We start from the raw sequence: 12,999 nt of genomic DNA on the forward strand, positions 1-12,999 counted from the left end.
CCTAAGTGCAAACTCTAGTTATATGGCCGGTACCGGAACATCCGGTACTCTTGTTTTCCCCATTGACACCGTTGCAAAGGCCGGACACTCAGATGCTTCGGTCCGCAGATCCGAAAAGCGTTGTCGCAACTCAACCATTGAGTCCGAATTTGAGTTTCTCCTCTTGCAGATTTTCTACGGATAAAGACCAAACTCTTCGGAAAAGTATTTAGATGTGACCAGAAAAATGAATTAGTTAATTAGGAACATAAGGTTAAACTAATATTTAGTTGCATTTTATATTACAAGTTTTGTATGGGCCCACACTAAAATTTTTCCAGTAAGGCCTTGAATCAGTTAAATCTATAAAATTAGTATTTATAAATATCTACGCACGTTCGCACATTTAACATTTAAAAGCATGTAAGAAAAAGGTGATGAGTTATAATTTTACTCTCTTACGTCTGTGGTCTGTAGCTCAATCTCTCACGGTTTACCCGGAAAACTTATTATAAATGAGATTTTAAAATTTTTAAAAATGTATATTTTCATTCACATTTTATTGATCAATCGATGGCCGAATGAACATTTTTCACTGAGAAATGTTTTTCCAAAGATTTCTCTATTACAACAAGTTGTACATTCTTCCAAAATGTCGATTTATAGTTTTTGATTTTTAACGTTTAAAAAATCTTTGTATTAAATTTTTTACAAATCAAAAATATACAATTTAATAATGTATTTATTTAATACGAGAAAAAATTTAATTTCGAAAATCTGTCGGACTATCACGATTTTCTTAAATTATTGAATATTTTTAATACGTAACTGTACAATGATATTTAAATTTGAAAATAAATAAATTTGAAATGGGATATTTTATAGTTCGTTGTTGGTACACTTGTATTTTTGGTCGGCTTCTATTTATTTTAATCGTTACTTAGGTACCTCTATGGCTCTAGTTTCTACCATCTGCTCTCTGGATACAATAGAATGTTATTTATTGGATGAGCATTTATAATATTTTTTCACTTCTATTTTTTTCTTTAAGAAATCAATTGGTGATAGTGATTTGACTTAACACCAACCATTAAAATGTCACAGAAGTCATCGAGAGAAGGTGGTGCTCTTAGAAACTCTTCGCAATCAGACGAGTCCACAGCCAGCACGACTAACAGTGATTTGAGCGGAAGAACGGTGATTATAAGACCGTCATCCAGCAGTTTTCGGGAGAAACACGAGATAAAAAACTCGAACGATTTGGTGACTTATAGTGACCGTGGTGACTTGGAAGCCAAAAACTCTAAATTGTCTCAAAAACTCCATTCTTTGGAGAAAGTTTCAACACAGGAGGTGTCCAATTCATTGCATGATCCTTATGATCTTCATCATATACATGGGCTTAGAAAGTATTCGATATAATTAAACTACTTTGATATTAATCAATTAATTTTAACTGCAATATTTATTTTGTTTTTGTTATAGCCGCTTGTTTAAAACATTTAATGAATTTTCTACTATTTTAAAAAATGCACTTTTGCCACCAGTTTTAAAAAGTGCTAAAAAAGTAAAAATTAAAATTAAAGAATGTGATTTACAACCAAATAATAACTTACTTGATTTGAATTTACTGGTAAATAATTAAAATTTCGTAATGATTATTTTATATTTAATGGTTTATAGTTTGGTATAAATGTTAAAATGTTAAACAAAATAATTAACTTTAAAAAAAAAATTATAAAAATTATAAGTTACTATGGTAAATATTAGTATGATAATGAAAAGAAATAATTCTAAGCTATGATAAAATTTAATTTACTGATTGCATTCGAGGGGTTGAGGCAATACAATCCTCCGAGGGGATTTGATTGTATATAATATTTACATTGATATATAATAATGTTTAAAATTTTAATAGGTATTAGGTAAAATACTTTTTTATCACTTTCTTCTTGAATTCTTGATTTTATTGCGAAAGAACTTTCTGATAAATTATTTTGAATATTTCATGCTAATAATTTTCGACGTATCGTAACATTTAATTTTTTTTTTCGTGTTTAAGTGCATTGAATCTGAATGTTTAAAAAAAGTATCATTGTTTTTACATTTAAAGTTATTCAAAAAAACTAGAATGATGATTAATTTTTTTTTTAATTTTGATATTCTCGATAAAAATGTCAAAATAGTACTGTTTTTATTTTATTTTTTTTTTTTAATAAATAGCAGATACCAAGGTTTTTTACAAGACTGAAGAATCAATTAATTATTATATAAATAAGAAATAAAAAATAAAAAAAGTATTCCTGCTTTCAACGGCATAATTTAACAGAATTAGCTGTTAAAATTTGACAATAAATTGAATATCAGAAAATTATTTTAATTTTAAATTTACAATGATGTGTGGTTTTCATGTTTGTGTCTGTACTATGTGTACACTATAACCTGTTAAAATAATGCTTCAATTTAAAGCTTCAAGGGTGGATATTGGTGGCAAATTGAAAATCCTTGTAGCATTATTTGTATAACTTGGTAAGAAATCTCTAGTAATTTTCAAAATAATACACAAAAAAGTGATGGAAAAACGGGAATTTTTACGCAAAACCAGTTTTTTACAAAATCGATTTTTGAACATAGTTATAACTGTAAATGCTTGAAATTTTTACCAAATTTATATATTGGCGTTATCTATAGTATATGGTTCAATTTTAAAAATATTCTTGCTTTATTGGAGCTATTTATAAACAACAGAAATTTTCGATTTTTTTTATTGTTATAGCAGTTAAAATTGTATTAAAAGACTTCATACACGTAGCTAATAATTAAAAAATGAATACAAAATTTTCCAGAACTTTGGCTTACAATAATTATAAAACAAGTTGAGCGTTGGTCAATCATAAAAAATGTATTTTAAGTTTAAATTTTTACGAAATCAAAAATTCATGCAGAAAATAATGATTTACCATAAAATAATTTTAGATATTTGTTATACTCGTAGTTAAAAATTACTAGTCATAGAAACTTGAAACATACACCCGTGCTTTAAATTAGAATTTTCTGTAATTTTAGAGTATTCAGGGTATTCAAACATTAACCACCTTTTTCCAATGGCTATTTTTGTGTGTACTACGACACACTTTGTGCACTACTAAAAATAAAAATTTGTACCACTCTTGTCTTTCATAGTACTATATAACATTTTGCAACCATGCCTTAGACAAATTGATAGTTACTAACTTCAAATTTAAACATTAGCACTAAGGAAAAATTAAAAAAAAAATAGCCACTGCTTTTTTCACCACCCAGTGGAAAATATATCCTAGGCTGACAAATCATCTCCGTTCAGAATCGTTTTTCATATACAATGATACCTATGATCATTGCATTCAAATTTAATATAGGTACCCATAATTTGTTGAATGGTTGATTTGTTTATCAGTAGATTATTATGATGTTTTTGCAAATGGATTAAATTTTTAATTTCATAATTGAATTTTCAGCTATCTGAAATTAAAAAAGAATCAAAAAATAAAAACCTGCACAATAAAAAAAACAAAACCAATGTCACATTAAGAAAAGATTTTCAAATTAAATTAATTAAATGTTATAAATTAGCAATCAATGCTACTACGGTATTTATAAGTACATTTAGTTAGAAATAATAAATATTCTAATGTTATGTATTATTCTAAGATATGTACCAAGACCTTGGAGGCTGGAATTTATAATCCTATTCAAAGTAAAATGAAAAATTTGATACAAATTATATCAGCTCTATCATTAATTGCAGGAAAATATTTATATGGTGAAATATATAAGAAAAAAAAGAAAGAAAGTTTTGTATGTTTTATATTTTGGTTAATTTTTTATCATTATTACTATGGCAGACAACATAAATATAATAAGAATAATTTTAAATTGATAATTCAAGGATTTAGTTGAACATTGTAAAGATTTAGAGATTATGTTGGAGGAATGTGATTATAAAGACACAGACAATAACAATCATAGTAATAATAGTAATAGCAATATAATAAATGAGCTTTCTAATAAAGCTTTAAGTAAACCCAAAACCCAATTGTTTTCGGCCAACTCAAATCGATTAAGTATGTATAATCATGATAAACCAAAATTGGGATCAAACTATGCTCAGGCATGGTCAAAAAAATCAATTGAAACAACAAGAAGTAAAGATTTATTAAAAAAAGACAGTAACATAAAAACTGAAAATAATTTAGATAATATCAAAACTGTTATAGAAGAATATCCATTTGGAGAATTAAATGTAAGATTTATTATTAATGCATAATGCATAATATAGTTATAATTTTTATAGCACCTTATTTTGTTTTAGGAAAAAAACTATTCACTGTTTTTTAAAGAATTACAAGATGAAAAATTAATTTATAATGAAGAAATTGAATATCCAACTACTTCAAAAATATTAAAGTACCTATGTCTAGATTTATAATTTCAATTTTTTTAGTAGTTAAATTAATTATATATTTGTTTGATAAACTATGTATACTTTATTATAGTTAAAGATTTATTTTAAAAACGTATTAAAAATGTTAAGATGACTTTAAAAATAATTTACATATAATAAGTTATGACTAGAAGTGTATATGTACATTGTACTTACTAATAGATTTTTAATTTTTAAATATACATGTGTTATACGTTTACTGATATAATATGTTTTGACATTTGCTCTTTATTTTTTTTTTTTAATTTATAAATATATATTCAATGTAAGCAAATGTTATATTATACACTTAAAAAGAAAATTATAAAGTACTTAATATAAATTATTTGATTAATATTTTTTTTTTAATATCAAAAGTCTATAATTAGTGCTTTACCATAAAACATGACTATTAAATAATACGTTTTATGTATTATACTAATTAAAGGCCTTTTAAAAGTAATTTATTCTGAAAAAACCATGTTACCTAATTAACTCTGCTTAAATATGCAGTAAAACAACTAAAATTTGAAAAAATATGTAAATAATAAAAAATAAAAAGCTTTACATATGCATTACTATGCAATATTTTATACTTAGATTTTTATACATATAATTCAAATTTATAGCTGATCTATATGTTTATTTTTTGGACCATTCTATAAAAGCAACCAAATACATGGCCCTTAGTTATAACTTATAACTTGGTTAACTTTATGCCTTATGAATATTATAACTGTATCTAATTTAAATAATATTTTAAATGTTTCAGAACAAACCAATTAAAAACAACCAGTAATGTTGGTCTATGCATTGTAAAACATAATATTTGGAAAAACTTTCCTATTAAAAGTAATAATTGAATTATATTTATAATTTATAATTTTGTAGGTATTCTAATTATTAATCTAAAACATATTACCTATGCAATAAATTTACACATCATATTTAAATTACTCTGTATTTAATTAAATTATAAAATAATTTATTATTTGTATGTTATTAAGATCTAAGATTTTCTTCAAATGAATATATGCTTTTAAACATTACTTCAAAGCAAGCTAAAGAACATTATATATATAAAAAAGAATTCAAACAACAATTACTAAATATAGAACACAATATTAATCTTTTATCCAAGTAAATATACTAACTTATAATTAGTATTCTATATAATATTTACCTATGATGTAGAGAAGATTTTTTTAATAACTAAATCTGAAAACGAAGCTTTTACTAACCTACACATTTGTTAACAGAAGAAACATTGTTAATTTATCAAACAACATTAATTGGATGTAATTCTTTAAAATTGCTTTTTAACCAAATTAAATTAATATTTTTCTCTGTACCTATCTATTAAATATTAAGTTTTAAATTAAAAATATTTTAGGTAGATAACTATTAATATAGGTATTTATAGCTTAATATTCTTAAGAGGATGTTAACACACTATTTGTTTTCTCTCTCTGGCCCACATGCAACATAGACAAAACGCATTTATGCAAAATCATTTTTTCTATGATTTTAAGTAATCTTAGAGTAAAAACATCTACTACAAAAAAAAAAAATAGAAAATAATATTTTTGAGGGAATGACATATAGATTTGTCAAAATGTGGTCTCTAAACAATTTAAACATTACTTAAATTTACAACATTATTTTGTTAATTTTGAAATTCAAATAACAATAAAATATAAAATTGATATATCATTCCCTCAAAAATATTATTATCTATCTTTATGTAATGAGTGATTTTACTCTATGATTACTTAAAAACATAGAAAAAATGATTATGTGTAAATGTGTTTAGTCTATGTTGCGCGTGGGCCAGAAAGAGAAAACAAATAGTACACTGACATCCTCTTAAAGTTAACTACAAAGTAGTTGATTTTCTAAGGTTAAACATTTTTAATACTATGTACTCATTGAATTGTAAATATTTTTATTTATTAAACCGACATAAAACAATTATGTAGGTAGATAGGTAATATATATTATATATATAACAAGTAGGTATAGTGATAAGTGATAACAAAGTATATTATTCATATAATATTCTAAAAGCACATGGTTGATAATTCAAAATAATTAGAAATCATTTACAAGTTATCATTTAATTAGGTTAAATAAACCAGGACATTTACTTCTGATTTATAAATTATCTCTTTAAAAACTCTTTCAAATGTTTTATTATATCTTTTCTAATATCCATGCTTTGTTCAAAATTATATCTGTAAAAAAAATATTAATATTACATTTTTTAATTTTACACGATTTAATGACTTTTTTTTTTTGTTAAGTATTACAGAATCAATTACGGACGACCTGATAAATGAAGCTTTATTAAAAATTAATTTTAATGCTATCTTTGATGAGATAATTAACAATTTAATTGGAATGGAACTGTTTCAAGTATCTTAAAGTTACATTCAAATCAATTATATTAAAATAGTACTTAATTAATAAAATAATATATTAAATACATAAATATATACATTTTTTAAAATATATTTAGTAAATTAAATCGGTATAAACTAAATTTTACAAATCTAAAAAATACCACATAATAAGATTATTGTTTACTTTCATTTAATAATTATAATTGTATAAGAAGTATGTAATAACTATACTGTCTGATATTATTAAATTTTCAGTGTATCAATTATTTAAACATGCATTTAACAAACAAATGTATGGCAGGTAGGTAATCTATAAATATAACATCTAGCCAAAAAAAAGTGAATACTCATAATTACTTAATATTAAATTCAAGTTTATTTATTTTTAAGGATATTATGATTTATAAAATTAATTATGGTTATCCATTTTAAATTCTATATTCATACGTTATTGAAATTTTTATAAATTAGAGATATATAGTTCATAATAATGTTAAAAATATATATAATAATAAAAATATATATTGTTATAATTTAAAATACATTTTATATTTTATATTATGTTAATATTAACAAACATGAATTTGTATGAAATATATTCTCAAGTAAACAAAATGCATTCTATTGGTAAAAAATACGAGTAGTGAATGTGAATAGTACATTGTATACATTTTAGTATTTGACATTTGCGTGCGAGTTTACAAACAACATTAATGATGGAGTACTAATATACTATCATACTCAAATTGCACGCACAATGACAATTTATGTAATTGCCTATACTTAACTCCTTTAAAAGAGTTTGTTTGAAATAAAAACTCATTTGACATCTGATTTTTAAAGACTTAAAAAGGCAGTATTTATAGTCAATTCTTAAGCATAAATATTGATTAAGTCATGCTTATGAGTAATGACTTAAATGAGATTCATAAATTGTGCTTGAACTTAAGAAAATGAAAATTGTGAATTACCTATTCAGAAGATTTTAAAAAGACTGGTCTTAACCATGCTTAAGAATCACACTCACGCTAATACAGCTGTGGAAACCCAATAAGTCGAAATTCAAAGGAATTGCAATTTTTTCGACTTATCAAGGTTTTAGAGTTATCGAGGTTTTAAAAAAAAAATTCGACTTCAAGAGATTTTAAAACGTAAAAAATGTGATTATATAGTTTATTTAAATAAAATAAAAATTACCACGAAAAAAGTATAAAAAAACATGTTTACAGATTTACAACTTTATAATAAATAATTAGTTATCTTACTTTAACTTAAAATTTGAGAGCACATGCTACTTTCAATGGTATTTAAGCCGATTAGACAAATGTTTATAAAATTATCTGTTATTATATACCTATCTATATTACCTACATATTATTCGCCTGTATTTGGAACACAGGATGTTCGAGTTATTTATAGTTTTTCTTTCGAGTAATTGAGGTTTTCGCAAGGGAGTGAATTTTTCTTTCGACTTATCGAGTTTCCACTAAAATCATTTACGACTAACACAAAGATTACGGGCGGCGACTACAAGATAAGAAATTGCCTAAATTTTTCCCCTTATATAATAACCACTAAGAGCTATTGTAATATTATGAGGTACGTTCATGATTTTTTTTTGTTTTCACATCACATTGATTTCATAAAAATTGAAAATATGAATGTAATAGACAAAATAAGATTAATTAATGTTTACAACCATACTGAAAAAGATACGTATTTCTAAACGATAAATTAGAGACGTGTAAAATATAATTGATTTTTATGACAATAAAGAATTTTTTAACAGATTCAGGTAAGTGAAATAATTTTCAACAGAAATTACCATACTATATGAACGTCATAACTAGACCTTTTTATTAAACTGATCCATTTTCATGGCAGGGAAAGATTTTCTTTGCGGTAGTATTTAAAAATAAATAACATCATACTGCAGACTTAACGGGCAAGACCAAACAACTCAATCATAACACACATGCACTTAGGACTAAGGTAGATGTTTTTTTATTCTTGCCTAAGTCGAAACAAAAATATTACAAAGGGAAATTATCATGTGAGTGAATTTATAATAATAAATAAAAATAAAATGATAACGTATACTTAATAATAAAACAATATATTGCATTTATAAAAATTGGTCTGTAATTCTTAGCTATGGACACCTACCAATAAAAATTTAAATATTTACAACAAAAATTATAACTCATAATTTCATCTTACTAAAACTGCAATTTAAATTTAAATTTCATAGATTTTCTAAAATTACTGTTTTACAAAGTTTAATGCTTTTTGTAGGTTAATGACATTGAAGCCAAATTCAATGACAATTCAACGAGAGGCCTTCCAATTCAATATAATTGAAACTATTTGCTATTAGTAATGATAATTATCTACACTACTTGTTAATATATATATATATATGGGGGTAATTATATTTATAAAAACCTACCTCAATTTTTCCTAGATAGCTTATATTTGATTTGTTTTAACCGGATCACGTTACAGTATAATAAATATTAATGCAAATCGATTTTAATTTAGCTAGAAGCATTGTAAATCGTCTATGCCACCACAATATTCACTCAGTAGATTGAATTAATCAATACAATACATATTTTTTTCAAATTTGTATAGATATAATTTTTTTTTAAAAAAAGGATGTAAATTCTCGTAATATAAAGTTTAACTCGTGTCTCAGTTTTTACACTTTTTGTTTGGTTAACGTATTTATATTCGTTTATAAGCTATCTATTTTTATATATTCAGGTTTTAATTGGATTAAGTGATTAATGTTTATAATCATTTATCATCTGTCTATTTTTATTTATATCCATCATGAATTAAGATACAGTCAAGATAGATTTACAAATCCACCTTGGACTTACGAATTACGTAATTTATTATTTTAATTCTTGATCTGAACTACATAGTGTATATACTTGCTTATAACAGTAACATTTGATATGACATATCGTGTTGTTTTGTAGAACTTATTTATAATTTATAATATAATCATCATAGTTAATAATTTGCAGTGTTCTCAGTTTCTCACACAAAATACTCTAGGTTTTACTGGATTTTAACAATTTATTAATTAATATTAAAAGTTTTGTTAGTAATAAATACTGCTAATATATATATTAATAAATTCACAAAATGCATTGCAAATATTACTTAGTTGATATGTATCAAATATCTACAATATTAAATCTATATCAATCACATACAAGTCCATTAAAATTTGGCGAGACAATCTAGTATATCTATTTAATGTATTTTAATTTTAGTTGTAGAAATTTATTTAATTATGATTTGTGGATAATTAGTAATTATTAAATTCTATTACTCAATGTTTACTATACTTTACAAAATAAAGTCTAAATCTTTTTCTATTTGGTTTTGATTTTCGGGTAAATTTTTAAGAAATTTTAAGTTAGTATAATATCACTATTATTATTATTATATTCGTTTAACGTTTGTAAAAGTAACATACTTGTAAACTGCGTCGATCAGTAAATGTGTTTATTTTACAATGATGGGTGTTTTGGTAAGTCTACGAAAATGACCAAAATCAAGAATGTCCAAAGTGAAATTATTTAAAAATGTTAAACGATGGATAACGCGCTAATGCGCTATAATATGGTTAATCATTCATATCCAACTATATAGTAACTCATAGAAAATATATGGTTAGAACTGGGAGTTGATAAAATAAAAATAGGTCAAAAAGTACTAAGAAATTGGAAAACTTTCAGCAAAAGAAAAATAAAAGAAAAAAAATATAGGTATGTTGATTTGATAAAATATGTGTAAAGTATAAAAATAATTAAAAACAGAGTATTGAAATGTTACATAAAAATTTTAAATAAACATAAGAAAATTTCAATATTTTTTAGTTTTTTCTTTAAATGTCGTTTAAAAATTATTTGTTGGGTAGAAATTCTTAAAAATGCTATTCAAAGCTCCTCATAATTTATTACTTTCTTAATTAAAAAGCATCGGAAATCTATAGTTACAATATTTTTTTATAAGCGTTCAATGTTAAAATTTTTATGAAACTTGTCAAAATAGCAAAAATTGCAAACTATTTTTAAGTTAAAAATTCATAAAAACTTTTTTTTATCGACGACTTAATACAAATAAGATTTTTCATAAATTCATATCTCATAAGTATATTTCATACTAGAACCATAAAATCTAATATATATATAATTATTATTATTTTCTATAGCTTTTACTAGTCCAAATTTGGACAAAATTATTTATTTTAATAATAATTGATACCATGTTAATTTATAATTTTAATATTATTTCAAAACATTATTCGTAGAAACTTACAACTTTTACGTATATTATATTATTAAGAATTTTAATATATGCAATGATATTTTTGATTTACTTTAAAATATTATTTATTTATACTATGAACCTGTTTTTATTGTTTTACGATATGCATAGGAAGATAATAATACATTTTAAGCCCCTTGTTGCCTTTTTTAAATTTTTTGATTTTTAGTTTAAAAACATTTTTTTAAAGAATTTTGTTTTCTTATGTCTATTGAGCTCTTTAACATCTTCACTTGTCTGGTTTTGGTAATTATTCAATTACTACACTATTATATATGATATATTTCTATATGTATAACTGAATACCTAAGTAAAATGTTTAAAATGTTTCTTCTCCTTCGTCATTTGCAATAATATGTCCATGAGATTTCAATGCTAACTTGGAAATCGACAGATGTTTAAAATCTAGTTAGAAGTCAAAGTAATATCGACGCACCTACCTTTTGGTATTTTACTTACATCATATAATTATTCATTTGTTATGTTTTTACTATTGTTTTGAATTAAATATTAACTTATTTTATTGATATGTTTCAATGTTTGTTGTAATAATTTCGTAGCTTTTATTCATATATTGGTAACGTATGTCTGCAGTTTCTTTTGATTATTAAAATATCACGTATATTTGTGTAAAATGTAAATACCTACGTGTCTTATGGGTTTTACATGGCTGTTTAATATTTATTTTTATTTTTTTTTTTTTTTGTCAAACTTAAAACTTAATTTTCATTTTTAATATTCTTATCTCTATTATTACGAAAAAATTATTCTGTGATACCTAATTCAATTTGAAAAAAATGTTGAAACTAATCACTGGTTTTAAATTCATAAGAAACTTAAAACATAAAAAAAAAATCTTCATTACCTTCGCCAATATAAAATTTACTGTCAAGCTACTGGAGATGACTAATTGTTCAATATAATAATATAGGTACTCGTAGATTTTATATGTGTCATATTATAATTATAGTATAATTTATTACTACATTATATTTGTTTATCAGTATACAAATATCGTAAACATAATATTATATTGATATTTACAATAAAATATCTAACATGTGATAAATACTTGAGCAGTAATTTCATAATGAATATTTTTACAATATATGATAAAAAAAAATGAATATTTTAAATATACCTAGTTAACATTTTTCAATGACGAATAAATGACAGATTATGAATGAACGTAGACTACTAAATACTCGTAAATATGTTGAATGAGAATTGCTTACTATAACAAATATAATATAATATCTATTATATTAAATTAAAGAAAAAAATAAGAATACCTTACATCACTACATCAGCACTATGTATGTAACATTTAATAATACAAATGAACATTTAAAAAAATATATTAACATTTTATTTAAGCAACCTAAACAATTTTTATCCCAAGATAAAACTTCATAAACTGCTTTGAAATTATAAAAATCAAAAAGCAAAATATGCGTATTGCGTAATATATAAAATGTTGTGTACATAAAAAAAGATTAACTATAAGTACAAGGCTGTATACGTCATGATCATATCAATTTTCATCTCCGTCATATACTCATAAAATCATAATCATAAACTTATAAACATAATATTATATTTAATTCATAAAATTATTAATATTTTTTATTCATTACAGTTTATATATATCCTTTACTTGTATATATAGTGTAATAGGAATAAGGAATAAGGATATACTATATACTATATATATAGACTACAGAGCATTAGAGAAAAGTGTAACTCTTATAATAAATGATTTTAGGCGTGGTTAACGTAGCACGTCTATACGTCTCCACGATTAAAATT

At 23.4% G+C, this 12,999-nt stretch overlaps 1 protein-coding gene across 1 annotated transcript; it reads left to right on the plus strand.

Moving 5' to 3' along the window:
• Positions 1-836: 836 nt before the first annotated feature.
• On the plus strand, positions 837-6,894 carry LOC114129327 (uncharacterized). Its single transcript, XM_050205766.1, has 9 exons — positions 837-1,388; positions 1,465-1,612; positions 3,477-3,608; positions 3,670-3,816; positions 3,908-4,261; positions 4,331-4,425; positions 5,214-5,293; positions 5,449-5,581; positions 6,745-6,894. The coding sequence occupies exons 1-9, from the start codon at positions 1,075-1,077 to the stop codon at positions 6,863-6,865; spliced, it is 1,524 nt and encodes a 507-aa protein (XP_050061723.1). The 5' UTR covers positions 837-1,074; the 3' UTR covers positions 6,866-6,894.
• Positions 6,895-12,999: the final 6,105 nt, after the last annotated feature.

The sequence above is a fragment of the Aphis gossypii genome, chromosome X (assembly GCF_020184175.1).
Source record: "Aphis gossypii isolate Hap1 chromosome X, ASM2018417v2, whole genome shotgun sequence".
Lineage (NCBI taxonomy): Eukaryota > Metazoa > Arthropoda > Insecta > Hemiptera > Aphididae > Aphis > Aphis gossypii.